We start from the raw sequence: 23,817 nt of genomic DNA on the forward strand, positions 1-23,817 counted from the left end.
CTCTGTGCAGGATCCTGGCCATTTCCCACTTTCCGGGTCTCCTCCTCAGGGCCTTCTGTTACTTACCCAATTCATCCTCTCCTTCTGATCTTATGGATCTGAGACACAGGCGTTTGTGTAAATGAGCATAAGACATTGGAGCGGAATTAAGCCCTTTGACCCTTTGAGTGTTCTGTCATTTGATCATGGCTGATTTATTTTCCCCCTCAACTCCATTCTCTTGCGTTCTCCCTTCAATCTTTGACGCCCTTATTAATCAAGAATCTAAAAGCTTCCACTTTAAATATAACCAATGACTTGGCCTTCAAGGCCATCTATGGCAATGATCTGCAGATTCACCACCTTCTGATGAAGAACTTCCTCGTCATCTCTGACCTAAAGGGACTTCCTGCTGTTCTGAGGCTGTACCCTCTGGTCCTAGTCTCTCCCACTATTGGAAACATTCTCTCCTCAAACATTCTAGGTCTTTCAACATTTAGTAGGTTTCAATGAGATTCCCCCATCATTCTTCTAAACTCCAGTGACTTCAAGCCCAGACCCATCAAACGCTACTCATTCATTCCCAGAATTATTCTCGCGAACCACCTCTGGACCCTCTCTAATGACATGTGGTCTCCATTTTGCTTAATAAACTTAAAAAGAGTGGAGGCATGTCTGACAAAAATTGCACATCAGGATATGATGGGATTGAGTGTAGTAATGATTTTGTACCACATCAGAATTTTGGGACTTGCTATGGATATTGATTCTTCCAGTCCTATTTCTAATTGTATGCAAGCAAAACCCAAGGACACAGTACTAGCATCTCCTGCTATCTGAACTGAACATTTACAGTGTTGGCAGTTGTGCTTTTATCTTCTGAATGCAAACACTTGGTGAAATTAAACTGTTTAGAAGCCAATAAATTTATTTTAGAGTAAGTCAAATGTTTGAATCAGAATCACTTGGTTCAACAAGTTGGAGTATTATTGCATGAAGTGAACAGGACAAATAACATGGCATGCTTCCGTCTGTCATTGGAGCACCTATCTCAGCTTTGACTAAACAGCTGCTGATTATTTTCTCCTGCAGTCCAAGCACCTTCAGTTGTTTCTACCTGCTGGCCTCACTGCATTCTGGTTCAAAACCTGACTGCCTGTGCCTGTGTCTGTGTCTTTTAACTCTAGCTGTTCACAGCCAGAAAAGAAAGGATTACCAGACCTCATGCCAAGCATCAGGGACCAGTGACCCTTCAGCAGAATGCTTGTGAGTCGTTTATCAATTGCTGAGCCAAACTAATGAATTGCTCATTATCCACTGCCCATGGGGGAAACAACACCAAAGTGAGCTCGTTATCATCTTAAACTACCTATCATCTCAGACATTTTGACTTGCATGAATACACTGGGGTAGAAGATTGTCCTCAGCCTGCACTAAATGCACATAAATAGGAGGGCATGCACGCTGTAGCATACTGAAGAAATTAGCTTCCCCTGAATTGAGCATGCTCAACTAGGCCGTGCATTTACTGCATGATTCAGAGGATGAATTTCTACTGCAGCATGTTTAAAGATGGCATTTTTTCCAAGAGCTTTTTTTTGTGGAAAATAAATTAAGAGTTATAGAAATGTGTTAAACAACAGATTTTTAAAATTTCCAAGGTACACTCTCATCTCATCTTATTACTTCTTATTTCTTATTACTTATTACATTCATATTGATTTCAGTATCAATGTAATTCTCCTCCATTTTCAGAAGTTGCTTTTTGAGCACAGTATTGTCCTTTGTGAGAAGCAAAGAAAAACTTATGGTACTGGAAATGTAAAATAAAAAGCATGCTGGGAACATTTTGCAAGTTGCGTAGCATTTGTGAATGGAGAAGCAGTTGATAGTTAAAGTCAACCTTTCTTTAGAATTGGGGATTGCTAAAAATTAAGTCATCTTTAAGTTGCTGAGAAGTTGTGGAGAACAGGAGACAAGATGTTAGAGAACAAAAGGGATCAACTATGATATATAGGATGGAAAACAAAAGAAAGTGGTCGTGGTGTTGAGGGAAAGAGGGTGGTCTAGACAAAGTGTAAATGGGAGACCAGTGAATTGTAAAATTACCAGAAATAGCAAAATAAATACTCATGGCTGAGTTGTCTGATTAACCAAGATCATTTTTGAATAGGTTAGATTTTAAGTACCCAGTCAGATGATAAGATGCTGTTTCTTGATTTTAACATGGTAAAGAGGAAAGAGGGGGAGTGGAAAGGAAATCAAAATGACAGAACTGCCTAAAATCTGGTGTAAAGTATCATTTCAGTTGTTTACACCCAAAAACAAGATCTTCCTGGTTCCCAGTAGGCTAGATTCATCTGAATGCAGTGCCATCACATTGCTTCGCATCACTCATAAAAGAGCATTTGTCCCTAAATGCACCTTCTTTCCACACCCCACCACCAGACCATTGCTGTTGTCTGCTTACCATGGAAAAGGAGAAGTCGCTAAGGAGCGGGAGAGCTTCTCAGAAAAGGTTATTGAACTCCTTTTAACTACAATATGCAGCTAACTTGAGAGATGTCTTGTGTAGGACAGTAACTGGGTGGGTGAGTGCATGGGAGATGAAGAACCACCAAGACCATAATCAGAAGACTAGCATGGGAGACTCAAGCAATCCCTATGGGAAGAGCAGTTCTGAGATACGTCATGGCCATTTGCACATCACGGCAAATGTTATTACAGTAGATGGTCTTGCCTATCCAGGCATACATTCAGTTGTCTGTTGCAGAAATCTCAACATTGGAAATAAAGGCCTGAATATCATTGGAGAGCCTTCCACTAGACAGGGTTCAGAGCTTTGCTCCTATTTCCTACAGCCTTAGTGCAAACAGAGAAGTGTTACGTTCTCTAACATTTCCATTCTTGTCCCATTAGAGACTTGGTCTCTTTGTGAGGTTGGAAGGGTTGAATGTCAATGGTGAAGTGTGGTAGAAGAAAGGTTGGAGATTGGCTGGTGTAGATCAGATGAATGAGTGATTTTGTGATATACTGCCATCTGCCTGTTCCAATTGATATTAAATGTTTCTAAGCACTACTAACCAAGCAGTACGTTATTCACATTCCAAGAAAACTGCATTTTGATTTTCTGTATACAAACCCCATTTTCACATTAAATCCCATGTTATGAGCAGAGACACATTCATGAATGTTTTTTCTCTCATACTAAGCCATTTTTCAATATTGACAATTTGATCTGTTGTCGTTATTTAATAACTAAAGGCAACATTAGACTTGGATGGGCCAGGCTCATAAGAAAAATAACAAATGATGTAAAATTTTATTGTCAATATTGTGGGGCAATAAGATATAAGTTACCATGTTGATTGGGTTGGAGTTCCTTCAGTCTCAGAACACATGAATAGCCATGCTCATCAGCGAATAGATGCGCAAAGCTCATAGATTATAAGTTTGCTGGAGCCTTGACTAATATCTTTTTGTCCTTTCTAGCCATTGGCGAGGTCCCAGAAGACTGGCAAAGAGCTAATGTTGTCCATTATTCAAGAAGGGAAATGGGGATAATCCCGGAAACTACGTCAGTATTAGGGAAACTACTGAAGAGGATTCGTAGATTTACGATTTAAGTGCATTTGGAAAATCATGGCCTGATTAGGGACAGTCAGCACAGCTTTACGCAGGGCAAGTTGTGTCTCGCTAACTTGATTGACTTTATCAAGGAGATGATGAAGATAGAGCTGTGGATATTGTCAACGTGGATTTTCAGTCCACCATAGGAGACACATCTAGAAGATTAAGATGCATGGGATCCCCAGTCATTTGGCTGTTTGGATCCAGAATTAGCTTGCTCATAGAAGTCAGAGGTTGTGATCGATGGGAGTTATTCTGGCTGGAGCTCTGGGACAAGTTTTCCACAGATATATAGACTGGGACCTCTGCTCAGTATGATATATGTAAATAACCTGAATGAAAATGTAGATGGGTGGGTTAGTAAGTTTGCAGATGATAGAAAAATTGACGATGTGGATTACTTCAAAGACTGGCAAAGGATGCAGCAGGATATAGGTCAGTTGCAGATCTGGGTGGAGAAATTGCAAACAATTTAACTCTGCCAAGTATGAAGTGCGCCATTTTGGGAGACCAAATGAAAAGACAGTACACTGTTAATGGCAAGACCTTGAACAGTGTTGATGTACAGAGGGACTTTCGGGTTGAAGGCCATTGCTCCCTGAAAATGACTATACAAGTTAATAAGGTGGTAAAGAAAGCATTTGGTATGCTTGCCTTCATTAGTTGGGGAATTAAATTCAAGAGTCGGGAAGTTATATAGCCACTTTACAAAACTTTCATGAGGCTGCACCTGGAGTATTGCATTGAGTTCTGATCGCCCCATTCTTGGAAGGATGTTGAGGCTTTGGAGAGGGTGCAGAAGAAGTTTACTAGGATGCTGCCTGGATTATAGGTTATTTGCTGTAAGGATGTGTTGGACAAACTTGTGCTTTTTTTCTCAGGAATAACAGAAGCTGAGGGTAAATTTAATTTAGGATTTTAAGATTATGGGAGGCATAAACAGAGCAGACAGCAAGTATCTTTTTCTCAGAGTTGAAATGTCCAATACTAGAGGGCATGCATTTAAGGTGAGAGGGGTGAAGTTAAAAGGAGATGTGCAGAGCAAGTATTATTTTTACACAGAATTGTGGGGGCTTAGAATGTCCGGCCTTGGACGGTGGTGAAGGCCAATGTGACAAAAGTATTGAGAAGGACATGGATGTGCAGGAAATGTAAGGATATGGACATTGTGCGGGCAGAAGGGATAAGTTTAGTTGTGCGTTTGATTGCTGATTTCAGAAGTGAAATTTTAGGAGTACAGAATTTGCATGTCACTGTCAGATTAAAAGGCAGGTCTAACAGGTTTAGGAAACCTTGGTTTTCAAGAGATATTGAGGTCCTGGTTAAGAGAAAAAAAAGGTGCATAGCAGGCTTAGGCAAGCATGAGCAAATGAGGTGCTCGAGTATAAGAAATGCAAGAGAACACTTGAGAAGGAACCCTGGAGGGTTTAAGAAAGATTATGAGGTTGATCAACCAGACAAGATGAAGGAGAATCCTTGGGCTTCTACAGATATCTTAAGAGCAGAAGGATGGCTTGGAACAAAATTGGTCCTCGAGAAAACGATAGTGGTAACCCATGTGTGTAGTTGTAAGAGACAGGAGAGATCTTAAATGGATTTTTGCATCTGTATTTACTCAGGAAATGGACACAGAATCTAGGTGTGGGACAATGCAGCAGTGAGGTCATTGTCCTTGTCCAGATTAGAGAGGAGGAGGTGTTTGCTGTCTTAAGGCAAATTAGAGTAGATAAATTCCCAAGGCCTGACAATGTGTTCTCTCAATCTCTGTAGGAAGCTAGTGCCAAAGTTGCAGAGATATTTTAAAAATCCTTAGCCACGGGTGTGGTGCCAGAGGATTGAAAGATAGCTAATGTTGCTCCACTGGTTCAGAAAGGCTCTGAGAATAAACCCCGATACTGACATCAGTGAGCCTGACGTCAGTAATGGGTTAGTTTATTGGACGGAATTCTTAAGAGACTGGATATATAAGTATTGAATAGAGCTCGACTGGTTAAGGATAGTCAGCATGGCTTCGTGCATGGTAAGTTATGTCTAACCAATCTTATAGCTTTTTGAGGAAGTTACCAGGAAAGTTGATTAAGACAAGGCAGTGACTTTTGAATGCATGGACTTTTAGCAAGGTCTTTGACAAGGTACCACATGGGAGATTGGTCAAGAAGGTTCAGTTGCTTGGCATTCAAGGAGAGGTAGTAAATTGGATTAGACATTGGCTTTGCAGAAGAAGCCAGAGAGTGGTTGTAGATGGTTGCCTCTCTGACTGGAGGCCTGCGACTAGTGGTGGGTAGCAGGGATAGGTGCTGTCAACTATATCAATGATCTGGATGATAATGCAGTCAATTGGATTAGCAACTTTGTGAATGCCACCAAGATTGGGGTATAGCAGTACACAGGGAAGACTTTCAAAGCTTGCAGTAGGATCTGGACCATTTGGTAAACTGGGCTGGAAAATGGTAGATAGAATTGAATGTAGACAAGTGTGCACTTTGGGAGGACCAATCAGGTCTTACACAGTGAACTGTAAGGCACTGAAGAGTGTAGTATAACAGAGGGATTTGAGAATACAGATCCATAATTCCTTGAAAGTGGTGTCAAGAGTAGAGAAGGTTGTAAAGAAAGCTTTTGGCACATTGGCCTTCATAAATCAGTGTATTGAGTACAGGAGATGGAATGTGTTGTTGAAATTATGTAAGAATTTGGTGAGGTCTAATTTAGAGGATTGTGTTCAGTTTTGGTCATGAACCTACAGGAAAGATTCTAAAGTTTAAAGGACATTTATTTTCAGAATATGTATGCAGTATGCAACCCTGCAATTCATCTTCCCACAGGCAGCCGTGAAACAAGGAAACAGCATGGAACCCATTCAAACAAAACATCAAACAGCGAACGCGCAAAAGAAAGAACAAATCATGCAAACAGCAAAAAAAGCAAAGAGCACAATAGAAAACATCAAACCACAAAGTCATTGAAACAGTTTAGTTCAGTTCAGATCAATTTAGCACTGTGTTGATTATTAACCGCAGGCCGCAGAGCCAATCTGCCCCAATCAAAATCGCACAGAATAGCAATAAACAAAAGTAACCAGAAATGCATCATAACATGAACTAAAGAGTCCAATCAACAAGTCATGTTGATTAAAACTTGCCCAAGACTTGAGACTCTGGCACCATCCTCTGACAACAGTGAGTGAGAGGGAGAGAAAGATTGGTCAAATGCAGGTAAACGGTGCTGAACACCCGCTCGCCCTCGTTGATTTTAATCTTGCTGGAAGTTTTATTTGGCAAGATCGGTGAGAAATTAAGTCTCTCATGGGCTCGTGCCCCACCTCCAAGCTGCACACTCTGCAGAGAAGGGAAAATTTACAAGGATGTTGCTGGGATTTGAGGACCTGAGTTATTGGGAATGATTGAATAGGTTAAGACTTTATTCCCTAGAATATAAAAGATTGGGGGGGAGATCTGATAGCGATTTACAAAATTTAAAGGGTATAAATAGGGTAAATCCAAATAGGATTTTTCCACTGAGATTGGGTGAGTCTGAAGCTAGAGGTCATGCATTTCGGGTGAAAGGTGAAATGTTTAAGGGGAATATGAGTGGGATCTTCTTCACTCAGGGTGGAGAGAACGTGTGAAATGAGCTGCCAGAGCAAATGGTAGATGCTTGGTCGATTTCAATACTTAAGAGAAATTTGGATCGGTACATGGATGGGAGTGGGTATGAAAAGCTATGGCAGTAGTCGATAGGATGAGGCAGATTAATAGTTTGGCACAGACTAGATGGGCCAGTTTCTGTGCTGTAGTGTTTTATGTTCTGTGCAAGAGCCTGATGCTGTGCTGTAGTGGTCTATGTTCTGTGATCAGTCTTAGGTTCCTATATCCGGAAATATCCACAGAGAGCACCAGAGACCCTATTCTAAATCATTTGCACAGACAAACTTTGAAGACGGAGGTAACATTCTCTTCATTTAGCATTTCTGTTTCTGGTGTTTATATTATAGGGAAGGTCAGTGTTGAAGCAGGGGAAGATGTGGAGGTTGCAGTTTATTGTGAGGCAAAGGATGCCAGTGTAGCACTGTTGGATTCCACCTTATGGAATCTACTAGGGTATAAACTTCTACAGACTTCCCTGCTCCTAGGATGGGATATCCTCTGCTGACTACGTGCCATTTTAACCTGCCATAGTGATAGCAAGCCCATTGGTAACTGAGAAAAATCAGCTGCACAAGAAACAAATATGAAGATTATTGTGTAATTTAAGTTAACTTAAATAGTTTGCATCATGGCCTGGTATGGGAGCACCAATAGCCTTGAACGGAAAAGCCTACAAAATGTAGTGGATATGGCCCAGTCCATCACGAGTACACTTCTCTCCACCAGAGAGCATATCTACATGGAGCGCTGTCACAGGAAAGTAGCATCCACCATCGGGTACCTCCACTAACCTGGTCATGGTGTCTTTTTGCTGCTGTCTCCAGGACCAATGTTGGTCATGGTCTATTCTTGCTACTGTCTTCAGAAAGGAGATAAAGATCCTCAGGATCTGCAGCACCTGGTTCAGGAACAGTTAATACCCCTCATCAGCTCTTGAACCAGAGGAAATTCATTCAACTTCACTCATACCATCACTGAACTGTTCCCACAATCTACGGATTCATTTTCAAGGACTATTCATCTCGTGTTCTCGATGTTTATTGCTTGCTTTATGTTCTTTTTCATTTTTACACAACTAGTTGTCTTTTGTACATTGGTTGTTTGTCCATCCTTTTGGGTGTGGTCTTTCATTGATTCTATTGTGTTTCTTGTATTTACTGTAAATGCCCACAAGAAAGTGAATCTCAGGGTTCTCTATGGTGACATAAATGTGCTTTGATCATAAATTTACTTTGAACTATTTGATTTCTAATGTTTATTATTGGTTGTGTAATCTTATTCTTTAAATATCATTCAATAGATTTTTTTCCAAACAGGTTCCAGGTGTTTTTAAATGTTTCTACATAGATATCGCATCCATTAATATTGGAAATAATCACACCATGGACCGGGGGCAATTGGGAAATTGGGCTCAGCAGTGATTAAGGGCATGTTGTCAACACAGCTGGACCCCCAACATCAGGAGAGACTCTGAACTGCCCGTGCTTCACATTGTCCTTGCAGCAGAGAAATTTGACCTGCACTGCTTTGAGCAGAAACGTGTGATTCAAGACACAGGTCACAGTTCATCAACATTCTTGGGGCATAGCAATCTGCCCCATAGTTTCCTCCAGCTTGGGGATAAGTCATACTTTGTACTTATCCCCTCTGTGAAGTGATGGCCTCTACTGTAGCTATAACAGAACAGCTTAGCTCAAGAGGCAAGGGATTTTGATCATAGATCTTCTCCACCAATTTTCCGATAGTGTGCAGTCCCATTGACTTATCCTGTGTTGTCAACCCTTGTTATCGCATTTAGCTGATAAATTTACAAGATTTTGTCTCGTGCCTTTTTAAAATCCATTGTTTTCTCATTCTGTCACTTAAAAGTTATCTTTTCATGTACTTAGTACCTCTTTAGTAAAGCAGGACTTCCTGCTTTTCCAGTTTTCTTTTGCTGTCATCAATTTGTTGATCTGGCCTCTGTCAAAGACTTGTATTTCTGTGTACCCATTTGGAAAATAGAAAGCTGGCAAAAGAACAACTTGTGATTTAATGTGAAAGTCATCCAAAACACTATGAAGAGAAGCACAAGGAAATGGTTGCCAGCAAGTTGCAGAAGTGGATTTTGAAAAGGTTTTTAAGAGGAGAAGAGTATAGGACAATGATAATGGCTGGAGAAAGCACTGCATGATATCACTTGATGCCTTTGTCTTCTTTGTTCAAAGCATAAATGTGTTTTGTTCCCACCAGGTAGTTTGGTGATTGATCTATTATAAATGAATAGTTTATGTGTAGAACTAAACTGCATAGCTAATGAAGAAATCTGCATCTTTTTGTGCCATTGTGTTTCACTTTCCCACTACTGTGACTAAAATTATTTCTGTACTCTCACTTTGAGCCACAAATTTTGCTGAGCAGATGGATTCAGTTGACAGAGTGATCAGCAATCTGGATGAAAACTTGGAAATTTCTTCTGGGAAGTTTATTTGAATTCAGTACACATTCTGATCCAGATGATGTAACTATTCATTTACTTTAGGAATCTCACAATATCCAGACCTTCTCTATGAGTGTGCTTGAAATATATTTTGGAAATACAGTCATCATTAATTGTAGGGGATTAAAAATTACTCAAGATTTATGTTAAGTTTAATCTGAAACATATAAATATATAGCGAAACAAATGCACTCTAAAACTTGGCTGCTGGAACAGCTTGCTCTTTGGCTACCTGACAAGAAAGGCTGCTGTCAGGGACTTCTGATCGCCTTTAATGAAAGCAAGAGAGGGCCATTTGGCCCCTCCTGTCTGCTCTGGCAATCATGAAAATTATGGCCAATCTTTTACTTTGGTAGCACTTTCATGTAATAAACCCATATCTCTTAATGTCAAAAAACCTGTTGAGCTGCATCGAGAGAATAGTGAGTGTGTCTCCTCGATGCTCTTAGCATGTAGATATATAAACACATCTTCCAACGCAGGTAAATTATCCTAATCCACCTAGTCAGAAGGTGAGATATGTAAGGGTTCTCCTCCCACATAGGGCAGGAGACTCATGGTAAAGACACAGAGATTGGCAATAGTGTGGAATATGATTGGTACTGCAGGGTCAATGGAGTAATGAAGCCACTAGGAAATGTAAATGCAATTGTGGGAATATTGGTGATAACACTACAGAAAGAGGAGCAAAAATATTTGAATAATGTAGAAATTGTCATGTTAACACTAGTATTCACATTCCTGCACGTAGGTTATGCACTTTTGTGCACACCACTATGCTGTTAAACCACAGAAAGAAAAAAAAAATGTAGTTCTCAACAAGATTATTGGAAGAAAGCTCTAAATATGGATGTGTGTGTTTGTCTGTCTGTCTCTCTCTCTCCCTCTCCCTCTCCCCCTCCCCCTCTCTCCCCAAGATGATGATGGAGAGGGTCAGTCAGTTAGTGGGGTTTCAGGATACCCCACTTCTCGGAAAGGAACAGCGTGTGCATGAATGGATTTTAGGTGAGTAGGGGGTTGCACAGGTCCAGACCCACCCTCTTGATATCCTCTCCCAGATCCAGCAGCATGGTAGGGTCCAAGACTGCTGGGGAAGTTCTGTTGCAGTGAATGGCCAGACCAAGCTTCGATGCAAGGGATACCCTTTCCACACTTCACGGCACATGTTTGCTAGATGGCTGTTGACCCTACGAGAGGGTTAATTGCCCCTTGACAGGTCTTGTTTTTCGTCCTGCAGGGTGTCTAGCCACCCTCCTCACCAGGCAAGCCTGGTGGAGAGTCGGTTTAGTCGCCGACCACCCGACCATGCAACATATGGATGTACCGTTGAGACTTTATAAAGCACTGGTGAGCTCTCACTTGGAGTATTGTGAGCAGTTTTGGGTTCCTTATCTTAGAAAGGATGTGTTGAAACTGGAGAGGGTTCAAAGGAGGTTCACTAAACGGATTCCAGGATTGAAGAGCGTTTGATGGCTCTGGGCTTGTATTTATTGGAATTCAGAAGAATGAGGGGTGACCTCATTGAAATCTATCAAATGGTGAAAGGCCTTGATGAAGTGGATGTGGAGAGGATGTTTTCCTATGGTGGGAGAGTCGAAGACCAGAGAATAGAGCCTCAGAATAGAGGGGTGCGCTTTTAGAATGGAGATGAGGAATTTCTTCAGCCAGAATCTGTGGAATTCTTTGCCACAGGCAGCTGTGGAGGCAAAGTTTCTGCATATTTAAGGCAAAGCTAGATAGATTCTTGATTGATCAGGCATGAAGGGTTACAGTGAGAAGGCAGGAGATTGGGTCTGAGGAAAATTGGATCGGCCATGATGAAATAGCAGAGCAGACATGATGGACCAAATGGCCTAATTTTGCTCCTATATCTTATGATTTTATTACTTCTACATTTACATAGCAAATAGTATTAGTATATACTTGAAGATGCATAAAATAAGTAGAGAAGTACTGAGGAAAATTTGGACTAAACACATTTTTCAAATAATAGAATTGATTTTGTTTCATCCTTGTTTTAAGCTTAAATTCAACACTCGACGGATTAGAGCCTTTCATACTTTATGAAACAATCTGGGGAAAGCTATTGTATCTTTCTTCTTTTAACTCATTAGTTTATCACATATTCATTTTCTTAAATCCACACTTTCTCAGACTACCTTGCCTGTACTAAATGTACTAAAAACGTACATTTACCAAAAGGAAACAATAAGTTCCAAATATATCAGTGTATTGCTGCATGCCATATTTCTACTGGTTAGTTTTTTATATAATCAGGAGCAATACTGGCAATTAAAGCAGGATGATATCTTAAGAAATAACGTGTGTTCAAACTTAAATATGAATGTGGCATCAATTGGTGCCAGAGCTTTGCTTGTTATAGTGAGCATTCACCCATCTACCTGTTTGGTAAAGGTCAATATCTAGTGTGTGTGTGTGTGTGTGTGTGTGTGTGTATATATATATATATATATATAGTGTGAAGGTTTTTCAGGTCAGTTTCAGAACCTGGATAACAGTGGAAAAGGAGTTGTTGTTGAACCTTGAGCTGTAGGTCTTCAGGTTCCTTTTCCACTACAGCACACACAAAATGCTGGCAGAACTCAGCTGACCAGACAGTATCAATAGAAGTGAATAAACTGTCAACAGAACGGGCCAAGACCCTGCTTCAAGACTATGTCTCTAGCCTGATGAAGTCATCATGAAAAGAGCAGAGCCAAATGAGGTGTGCGGTAGGGCATCCCTGGTGGTGGATATACTCTTCCTGAGATGTCTGCTCTTGAAGATGTTCTGATGTTTACTTGCTGAGTTACCATTTGTTACTTCATGATGCACTTCATCCCAAGTCACAGAGGAATTATGATGTGAGAAATTAATATTCCAGGAGTATGCATGCCTTTGAAATTCCTCTCTCTGCTATTTTAGGAACACCATTAACCTGTCTAAAATAAGTGTTGTTAGCACCCTTGAACAATGGAGATGAATTTCAGTCTTTTGTATTGATTATTTATCTCCCAGAATGACAAAACATTTCTTGTGGACCTAGATATTCTGTTTCAGCTCATTTATATTCAGATTAGTGATTGAAAGTTTAAATTTTTAATCTTTTTTTTGTGTAAAGTGCATTTAAGTTGTTTTAAAGCATGGCTTTTGGAAAAGTAAGTACATGTAAGTTGTATTTACCATCTAAGACTAAGCAATCTTGTAAAGCTGCTAAGGTGATGAATTGTTCTGCTCCAGGCTTAATATGATAAACTGAAGTTACTTCAAGAGAATTATTGAGAGTCAAGTGGTTTCAGTTTATATTTGATCTGAAGAAATAATCTTGTATTCTGATTTGTTTTTTGTTACTTAAAGTTGTATCCAGCCTGTGGTCATGGAAACGGTATTCAGACTGCTGGGATCTTTCAGTTCCATCCAGATAGACAATGTTTAGCTCCATTCGATAATGTCTTTACTGTGAGGACTGTCATAATATCTGTAATGTATTTATATGTTTGAACATTTTTATCATTGATCTTAATTTATGTTGCCCTATTTCAAAATAAATTCTTGTATTCTTTGCAAATGCAAACAAAATCTAGCCAAATTCACTATGGTTAACAGAATCTGTTTCAGGGTTAAAATATCAGGGTTTGTCACTCAAATGAAAATTTGAATCGTCTATTTGATTGAATGGTCCAGAATTTTGATTTCAGTGCCTGCACAGGCAAGTCAGAACATTTTATGCTCCATTTTCTAATTATACTTCTGTATAGCTGGCTGGTGATGAGAACATTTTTATGACTTTTCAGTGTGTATCATGCAGCATATTAATCTGTTAAATATTTATTTATCTTCAGGAGAGTTCACTCCAGAGATGCAGTTGAGAATACGACAAGAGATAGAGAAAGAAAAGAAGGTGGAACAATGGAAGGAAATTTTTTTCGAAAACTATTATGGTCAAAAGTAAGAAACTTGTTCAAATTTTAAACCATTCTTTGCCTTGTATTGAAGTTATCTATAAGTTGAAGGGAATATGTCCTTTACTTTATGGCAAGCTATTCCTGTTCAGGTGCTATAGTACTGCAGTTTTTGTCACAAAATTAGTACCATGAGCCAATCCTTTTAAATAAAAAATAATCTTCCTTTGTGAAATATAAATGAAACATTTCTTCAATAGAAAAATAACTGTCTAATATAATTTTAATTGATTTGAACATTAACTGTGATATTGTTTAAGGACAATGGTAGGGCACTGAGGAGTGCAGTAGAACAGAGGGATCTAGGAATACAGATACAAAATTCCCTAACAATGGCGTCACAGATAGATAAGGTAGTAAAGAGAGCTTTTGGTACATTGGCCTTTATAAATCTAAGTATTGAGTATAAGAGTTGGAATGTTATGGTGAGGTTGTATAAGGCATTGCTGAGGCCAAATTTGGAGTATTGTGTGCAGTTTTGGTCACTGGATTACAGGAAGGATATTAATAAGGTTGAAAGAGTGCAGAGAAGGTGTACAAAGATGTTGCCAGGACTTGAGAAACTGAGTTACAGAGAAAGCTTGAAGAGGTTAGGTCTTTATTCCCTGGAGTGTAGAAGAATGAGGGGAGATTTGTTAGAGGTATATAAAATTATGATGGGTATAGATAGGGTGAATGCAAGCAGGCTTTTTCCACTAAGGCTAGGGGAGAAAAAAACCAGAGGTCATGGGTTAAGGGTGAAGGGGGAAAAGTTTAAAAGGGACATTGGGGAGGGCTTCACACAGAGAGTAGTGGGAGTGTGGAATGAGCTGCCAGATAAAGTGGTAAATGTGGGCTCACTTTTAACATTTAAGAAAAACTTGGACAGGTACATGGATGAGAGGTGTAGGGAGGGATATGGTCCAGGTGCAGGTCAGTGGGACTAGACAGAAAAATGGTTTGGCACAGCCAAGAAGAGCCAAAAGGCCTGTTTCTGTGCTGTAATACTCTATAGTTCTATGACAATACCAAGTGCTAGTTTCACCTTACGCTAGTAAGGTCAGAAACAGAAGGATAGGCCAGATTAATTCATGGTTGATAAGCAGGTTCAGGTTCTTGGACAATAGGGATTTCTTCTAGGGTAAGGGCATCTGTACAAAGATGACAGGTTGCTACACAGGAAGGTTTAAACTGAATTGCCAGAAGGATGGGACTCTGAGCAGGAGCAAGTCATAGGATAAAGCAGAGGCCTGTGAGAGCAAGTCTAGTAATCAGAATAACCAGAGCACAGCAAAGGCAGGGAGAGGAATACTCAGTTAAACTGTGTTTAGTTCAGTGTTCAAGATAAAAAAGGTTAAGAAGACGAACTCAGCTTGGATTGGCTCTGAGGACTAGGATGTTAAAGAGAAAACAGAAACGTGACTAAGAAAAGGGCAGGACTGGAAGTTCAGCATTCCAGGATACAGGTGCTACAGGCATGACAGAGGTACAGATAACCAAGGAGATGGTGTAGCCTTTTTGTTAAGGAAGAATATAACAGCAATACTTAGAGAAGATATTCTTAGGGAATCATCTAGTGAAGCCCTATGGGTCAAGCTAGAAAGGGGTGGGGGGGGGGGGGAGTCACCCAGTATTGACCAAGCCACCAAGAGTGTTCAGCACTTACACAGGGTGGAATTTGTGAAATGTGTTTAGGGAAGTTTCCTAGGCCACCATATCCAAGCTAGGGACCAACAGACTGTTCAACCTGGCGTCAGTGGTGGGAAAGTTACCCAAAGGAATTCCAAGGGCAGGACCTACCAACAATTGGATAGATAGAGTCTGATCAGGAGGAGTCAGCATGGCTTTGTGCATGGCAAGTTGTGCTTGATGAACCTTTGAGACCTTTGAAGAGGTAGGACACTGGATGTTGGATTATTGAGGGTAGGATTGTGGATGTTGCCTATTTGGATTTTAGCAAGGCTCTCCTTGGTAGGCTGGCCTGGAAGGTTGGGCTCTGTGGAATCAGGGAGAGCTCAGTAGGTGAATTCATAATTGGCTTGGCAGTGCGAAGAAGAGCGTGGAGGGTGAAGGTTTTGCTTTGGATGACTAGTGGTATACCACGTGGCCTGGTGTTGGAACCCATGTTGCCCTCTACTAATTTGAATGCAAATGCACAAAGCTTGGTCAGTAAGTTTATGGATGACACACAGTTAGGTAAAATTGGTTATTGTAGATGACAAGGAAATCTTGATCAGTTAGAAAAATGGACTGAGGAGAAGCATATGGATTTCACACAGCAAAGTGTGTTGTGATGCATTTCTGAAAGTCAAACCAGTGTAGGACTTAAAATGTGAATAGTAGGGCAATGGGGAGTACAGTGGAATGGAGGAGTACAGGAGTATTGTTCATTGAAAGCAGTGCCACAAGTTGACAAGGTAGACCATGAACACAGGAGCCGTATTAGGCCATTTGGCCCACTGTTTCTGTTCCGATGATGGAAAAAGGCTCTTACCATGCTGGCCTTCATCTGTCAGAGCCCTGAGTACAGTGTTGGGACATTATGGTTCTACTGTACGAGTCATTGGTGAGGCAGCACATGGAGTATTGTGTACAGTTCTGGTCACCATGTTACAGGAAAGGATACAGAAAAGACTTGCAAGGAATTTGCCAAAACTAGAGGGCCTGAGTTCTAGAGAGAGGCTGACCAGGCTTTGTCTTTATTCCCTAGAACTTTGGAGACTGAGGGGTGGCCTTATAGAAATGTTTATGATTATGAGAGGCTTAGATAAGATGGACAAAATTGCCTTTCCCCTGTGGTAGGGGAATCCAGAACTAGGAGCATAGATTTGGATTGAAAGGGGAAGGATTTAGAAGGGACATTGGGAATTTTTTTCTGCAGAGGATGCTGAGCATATGGGATGAGTGGCCAGAAGAAGTGAATGAAGCAGGTACCATAGTGTCATTTAAGAAGCACTTGATAGGTACATCAAAGGACAGAGCTTAGCGCAGCAGTTCCCAACCTTTTTTAAGCCATGGACCTTTACCGTTAACTGAGGCGCCTGTGGATCCCAGGTTGGGAACCCCTGGCTTCAAGGGATATGAGCCAAACACAGGGAATTGGGACTAGCTGGGTGTGCACCTTGGTCACCATAGACTCACTCTACTGCTCTGTGGCCCTGTAACTTCCTCTCTAGGCCAAGAGTATATTATCCAGAGCTATTCTATACCAGAGATGTAAACTAGAAATGGATATTCCAAGTTAGCAGAAAAAAATGTATTCAGCATTTTCCTGGTACCCCTTTAAGAGGGAGCTTATAATGTCTAGTTTTCTTCAAAAAGTACATGAGTGTGTTTCTTGTCCACTTGGTCAGAATATGAATATAATAGTCATTTTCACCAGGGGATTTCCTCACTTACTGGTACATCACATATTTTCCAAAATACATCTAACAATCTGAGGGTAGTTGGCCAGTGGTGTGATGGCATTCCACCGGACATCGAGGCGAGCAGTCCCGGGTTCAAACTCCTTGCATGCTTTCCATCTGTGCTAGGTTGAGCGTAGAGCTAGCAACTGGGCTTCATTAAAAAAAAAGACAAATGCTAAAGAAACGGCAAAATTGCCACCCGATGTGCCACAGGGCGAGGAAAGGAGCAACATCAGTCATCTGAGGGTGTTCACATTTTTTTTTTAACAATCATTAATGTTATTTACTTCCCCACCACATGCTTGAAAATACCAATTTAAAAATTGTTTCTGGTTTTCGATCTCTTTTAATTTTGCAGCTCTGGGATAAGTCTGGAAGACTCAGAAAAGCTGACTGCAGTAACAAATAATTTGGAGGATCGTCCCGCATCCAAACAATGCCCTATCCAGTTGGCTGCACATGATACCTCTCGCAAGGCTGGGACAGAGACTGAAGCAAAAGGAGAAAAGGATGACAAGACAGGAACCAAAGAAATAAGAATGCTGAAAGAAGACAAGACTGAAGAAAATGAGAAGTCACCTGTGTCTCTAGAGCAATGTAAAACCAAATCTTCAATTATTAAAAATCCTGAAGAAAACTCCTCTGAGATCAGTACCGTGTCTGAGGTAAAGGTGGAGCACGCACAGAGTACTTCAGCACTGAAGCAGGATAATCAAGCAATGGGAACAAGCTGTGTTGTCTCCCCAGAGCCTAAAGTCATGGTAGTTAAACCAGAAGTGGAGCAAACTGAGTCCAAAGTGCAACCCAAATTGGAAAGCTTGGATGCAAGTGAAAATAAAAAATCTGAGACTGCTGAATCTGTGGAGAGCAAAGCCCATGAGCTTTCTAAACATGACCAGCTTGTAAAAATGTCTTCTGCAGAGGAAATGGAAGTTACTGCAGAGGGTCTGAAGAGGAAGTCTACCAATGACCGAGAATCTGTGCTCAGCCCTGAGAAAAAGCCTCGAGTTGTGGATCATCTGTTATTTCGGACCCCACCTAAGGACTTTCCCAGGAACGAAACTGAGCCAGAAGAACCCAAAGTCCCACCTCTTAAGGTACTTAAAATCATACTTCAGAGGAGTTGCACCTGGTATAGTTAGGGAGAGATATGGGTGTACATAATAGAACTTGCTACTGACTCAGTTAAAGAGATTTTTCTTACACTTCTAGCTGAGTTTGTCACCAATTATTGGCATATTGGTTAAAATCGCACTTATAATTTACAAAGTTATGTTTTATAGCCAGAAATAATGCAAGAAATCATAGAATGAAGCAACAAAAATACTGTCATTGAACCATGGAATCATTACAAAATAAGATGTCTTTACTCCTGACTATAGTCAGTCTTATTGCCCATCTGTTACCAGTAACTCTGCATTTTTCCTGTCAGATTTCTGGTTAAACCTTTTGGAAAAAACAAAAAAACATTGATTCCACGGCCTTGCAAGCTGTGAAATTAAGACCACAACAACGTCTGGCATCTTTTTTGCATCTTTGAGTCACTCTTTACAAGTTTGCCAATCACTTTTAAGTTTAGTTCCTCACACTTCACCTTTCTTCAGTAGGAACAGGGTTTCTATGTGCTGCCTGCTCTGGATGTTTTCATTGCTAATTGCCAATGAGACATTAACCATCTCGACTTTAACACTCCTCTCACCAGTTCTAACTTCACTCCTTCCGAAGGCACTGCTCTTCACTCTTTCTGCATTAATCCTAACCTCACCATCAAACCCACAGATAAGGTGGGGGGGAGGGGTGCTGTAGTAGTCTGGCAGACTGACCTCTACCTTGCTGAGGCTGGACAACAACTCTCAGGCACCTCCTCTGACTTAACCCCTCGAACAGGACCCTACTAAGATGCAGCAGTTCATTGTCTCCCGCACCAACAGCGACCTTATTAACTCTGGGTGTCTATCATCCATTGCCACCAATCTCCTTCCCCCATCAGGAGGCCTTAAAGCTCCCGACCTCTTTCTAGTTAACAAACCCGACCTGTTCCCCTCCACCACCACTCTCCTCCATCTGGGAGAACTGGTGCTCACTCTCAATAATTTCTCCTTTGGCTCCTCCCACTTCCTCCAAACAGGTGTAGTCATGGGCACTCACATGAGTCCCAGCTATGCCTGCCTTTTGTCAGCTACAGTCTACGTTCTAAAAGCCTACACCAGTATCACTCCTCAGCTTTTCCTGTGAAACATCACATTGCTGCTGCTTCCTGCATCCGTGCTGAGCTCGTCGACTTCATCAACATTGCTTCCAACTTCCACCCTGCCCTCAAATTTACCTGCTCCATTTCTGATATCTCCTTCCCCGTTCTCGATCTCTCTGTCCCTGGAGACAGTCTATCTACTGATATCTTTTATTGACTGTGAGAATATATCAGTGAGAATCCACTGATTCTCACAGCTACCTGGACTATACCTCTTTCCACCCTGTCACTTGTAAAAATACCATCCGCTTCCCTCAGTTCCTCCATCTCTGCCACGTCTGTTCTCAGCATGAGACTTTTCATTCCAGAACTAATGAATGTCTTCCTCCTTCAAAGAAAGGGGGCTTCCTTCCTCCACCATTAACACTGCCCTCACCTGCATCACTTCCATTTCACACATGTCTGCTCTTACCTCATCCTCCTGCCACCCTACCAGGGATAGGGTTCCTCTTGCCCTCACCTACCATCTCAGCAGTCTCCATGTCCAGCACATAATTCTCTGTAACTTCCGCCATCTCCAACAGGATCCCACCACCAAGCACATTTTTCCCTCCCCCCCCACTTACTACTTTCCGCAAGGATTGCTCCCTACGTGGTTCCCTTGTCCATTCATTCCTCCCCGCTGTGTCTCCCTCCTGGTATTAATCCTTGCAAGCAGAACAAGTGCCATACCTGCCCCTACATGTCCTTACTCATACCTATTCAGAACCCCAAGCTACCCTTCCAGGTGAGGCAACACCTCACCTGTGAGTCTGTTATGGTCACTTCCTGTATCCAGTGCTCCCAGTGTGGCTTCCTATATATCGGTGAGACCCGAGGTAGATTGGGAGACAACTTGGCTGAACACCTATGCTCCATCCACCAGAGAAAGCGGGATCTCCACACATTTCAATTCTACTTCCCATCCCCATTCCGCCATGTCAGTCCGTGGCCTCGTCTACTGCTGCAATGAGGCCACTCTCAGGTTGGTGGAACAACACCTTGTATTCCACCTGGGTAGCCTCCAACCTGATGGCATGAAGATCAATTCCTCAAACTTCCAGTAATTGCCCCCCACCTTCACCATTCCCCATTTCCATTTCCCTCTCTCATCTCCTTAGCTGCCCAACACCTCCCTCTGGTGGTGGTCCTCTTTCCCATTCTTCTCTGGTCTGCTACCCGGCTCCTAGCAAATTCCTCCTTCTTCAGCCCTTTCTCTCTTTCACCAATCAACTTCCCAGCTCTTTACTTCACGCCTCCCCCTCTCCCGGTTTCACCTATCATCTTCCCCACCTCCATGCTCTAACTTTTCCCCAGTCCTGATGAAGGGTCACGGCCTGAAATGTGGACTGTTTACTCTTTTCCAGAGATGTTGCCTGGGCTGCTGAGTTCCTCCAGCATTTTATGTCTGTTGCTTGGATTTCCAGTATCTGGAGATTTTCTTGTTTTTATATGTATTCTGTTTAGATAGTTAATAATTTTGAACTACTCTCAAGACGCATCCCAACCTTCTCTGTTCCAAAGTCATTACTAACTTCTCTGTTCTGTTTAAGTTGTTCAAGTCCATTGTCCTACAACCACTGAAGTGAATCTATTTTTCTACTTTTCTTGCTCATTGCCCCTCCGCGTGACCCATCCCAACACCCTCCTCGTCACCCCTCCGTGCCAATCCATCCCTCTCATCTGCTACCCCTCTTTGTGTCTCTGTCCTCAATGTCTGCCTCTTGGGCCTCACTTCTTTCCAGTACTGCCATGATCAAAAGTGGAGGGCAATTACAGGTAGTTTATTCAGGTTCAATGTAATCTGCTTTTGTACTGCTTGCTCCAGTTAATTAGATTAGGATCCCTTCTACTTTCTAGAAAGTCTACTTTCTCCACCTCCTGTGCACCTTTTAACGCAGATAATAAATGTTATCTCTATGTTCCAGCCTCCACTTTGGAACTCTGCCATCATGTTGCCATTCCTCCTTCTCCCTACTGAAAATTCCTGGTTTTAACCTCTGTCTGCTATGTATTCAATGGACTGTCTGCATCTTCTTGAAGTCACACACTCTGTTGACTGCTGATCTTGGGGAATTCAACTCCAGTCCAAAAAAAACTTTCACATTGCACTGATTCTTGTTTCTGATTTTTGGTGCAGTGCGCTGCTACCAACTTTTTCAAAACAGCTATTCAATTTGTCCCACTCGCATGATCTTTTCCTCAAGTCCTGCAAACCTTCCTTTTTTACCAACATTTTTCTAAATCCCATTTGTAAATTATAATTGAAAATTTCTCCACTATCTTTGAAGGTGAAAACTTTTAAGCAGCATTATCAATAACTGGTCTGCCTTTGATCTGTGTCTTTAACTTCTGTCATTGAAAACGCTTTCTCCTGAACCATCTGTGATTCAGGCACTTATGTCAAAGCTTGATTTAATCTGCTCTGCACTGAGGAGATTAGTTGCATTTTCTATAATTTGTGCCTCACTGGAATTCATTCATATATTTTCCCATCCCCAACGCAGACACCTCAAGATTGTGACATCCTTCAGAAAGTGTGCTGCTTAGAATTAACGACCATACTTGACTGACTTAAGTTTGTTCTGATGTCCCAGTTTGTGGTTTCTGAAGTTCTATTTATAAACCCCAAGAATCAAAATGCATTATATAATTTGGCTTTAGTTAATTTCACAGAGACCCATTGAGCACAGTGGTGCAGTTGACAGAGCTGCTGTCTTTCACTTCCAGTGATCTGGGTTCAATCCTGATCACTGGTACTGTCTGTGTAGAATTTTTTATTCTTTCTCCAACTACATGAATTTCTTCCAGGTACTCTTATTTTCTCCCACATCCCAGACAAATTCTGATCAGTAAGTTAATTGGCCACTGTAAGTTCACCTTTATGTGGAGGTGATTGGTAGAGAATGGGAAGAGGTGATGGGAATATGAAGAGACTGAAATGGAATCATTGTAGAATGAGTGTAAATTGGCCATTGATTTGCTATTGTCCAGGGCATCTTCAAAGAGCTTTGCCTCAAAAGGGCAGCATCCATCATTAAAGACCCCCATCACCTAGGCCTTGTTCTCATTGCTACCATCAGGCAGGAGGTACAGAAGCCTGAAGACACACACATCAACAATTCAGAAACAGCTGCTTCCAATTTCTGAATGGACATTGAACCCTTAAATTTAGCTTAATTTTCATTTTTGCACTAATTTACTTGTGTTATTGTATTTGTGTGTGTGTGTGTATTTATAGCTATTCGCTTTTTTCTGCTGTCATGTATTGCATTGTGCTGCTGTCACAAAGACAACAGATTTCTCGACGTCTGCCGGTGATATCGGACCTGACTCTGATTCGCGTGATAAGATTTAGTTTGTAATGCCATCCAGACAGACCATTCCATGCAGAGAGTTGTGTACTGCTGAGAGCTATGGGCACAGAAACCAGCTACCTTCTATGGACCCTGTCATCTTTATGTTTCAGTGAAGCAGCCAGCCTAATCAAAGGACCCAAGTATTCTCTTCCCATCAGGCAGATGGAAGATACTAAAACTTGAGACCGTGGCTCAAGGACAGCTTCCATCCTGCACTTATAAGGCTTTTGAACAGTTCCCTCATACGATAAGATGGACTCTTGACCCCAATCTATTTCTTATGGTCTTGCACCTTATTGTCCACTTGCACTGCACTTTCTCTGTAACTGTAAGACAATATTCTACATTCCTTTATTGTTTGTAATTAATTGCTCGTGAGGGATGGTATGCAAGACAAATTTTTCACCATTCCCTCAGTACATTTGGTAATAATAAACTAATTTTCCGTAAGGTAGAATGATGTATGTATAATGAAGCGGTACACTTACAGAGTGAGTGCACTGCAGGTAGATATATAAAATGCAAGGGCCTCGACGAGGTGGATTTAGCAATCAAGAATTCATCTTTGTCATAAAAGAGGCCCATCTAAGACTCTTGACTCACAGTGCTCAAAGGCAGCTTCTACGCTGTTGTTACATGTTCTCACTTTAGCACCTTCTGTCCAAAGGAAGGAAGAAGAGGGAGTAACTGGGCTGGAGGGGTGTTGGATTATGCTGGTTGCTTTCTCGAGGAAACAAAATATCAACCAAGTCAATGGAATGGAGGCTGGTTTGCATGATAGGCTGGGCTGTGTTCACAACTCTCTTCAACTTCATGCATCTTGGGCAGTGCAGTTGCCATATCATCCAGATAGGATGCTTTCTATTCTCAGTGTGGACTGGACCATTGGGTTTAAGGTTCTGTTGCTATGCAGTATTAATCTATGTCTGTATGGCTTGAGAATCTAAGAAATGAGCAGAAGATTTTGAACTTCATACGTTTTCCCATGGCAGAAACTATGTGTTTACACATTTTAATTCAAGGACTGAAAAGCTTTATTAATGGAACTTTGACAAAGAAATTTTAAGAACAAACATTGATTCCACCCATAATTAGGCAAGCTATTCACATGCATTTAATACTCCCTTAACGTTGTGTTTTCTTTT

The 23,817-nt window shown here is 41.3% G+C and overlaps 1 protein-coding gene across 5 annotated transcripts in view; it reads left to right on the plus strand.

Annotated features, from left to right (window-relative positions):
• The window catches only part of asxl2 (ASXL transcriptional regulator 2), a 192,308-nt gene that overhangs the window by 163,688 nt on the left and 4,803 nt on the right, over positions 1-23,817 (plus strand). For all 5 annotated transcript variants that reach the window (XM_059981712.1, XM_059981713.1, XM_059981714.1 and 2 more), the window contains 2 exons: positions 13,578-13,683; positions 17,442-18,180. In XM_059981712.1, coding sequence (XP_059837695.1) covers positions 13,578-13,683; positions 17,442-18,180 — 845 coding nt within the window. The remainder of the gene's footprint in view (positions 1-13,577; positions 13,684-17,441; positions 18,181-23,817) is intronic.

This window comes from Hypanus sabinus, chromosome 10 (assembly GCF_030144855.1).
Source record: "Hypanus sabinus isolate sHypSab1 chromosome 10, sHypSab1.hap1, whole genome shotgun sequence".
NCBI lineage: Eukaryota > Metazoa > Chordata > Chondrichthyes > Myliobatiformes > Dasyatidae > Hypanus > Hypanus sabinus.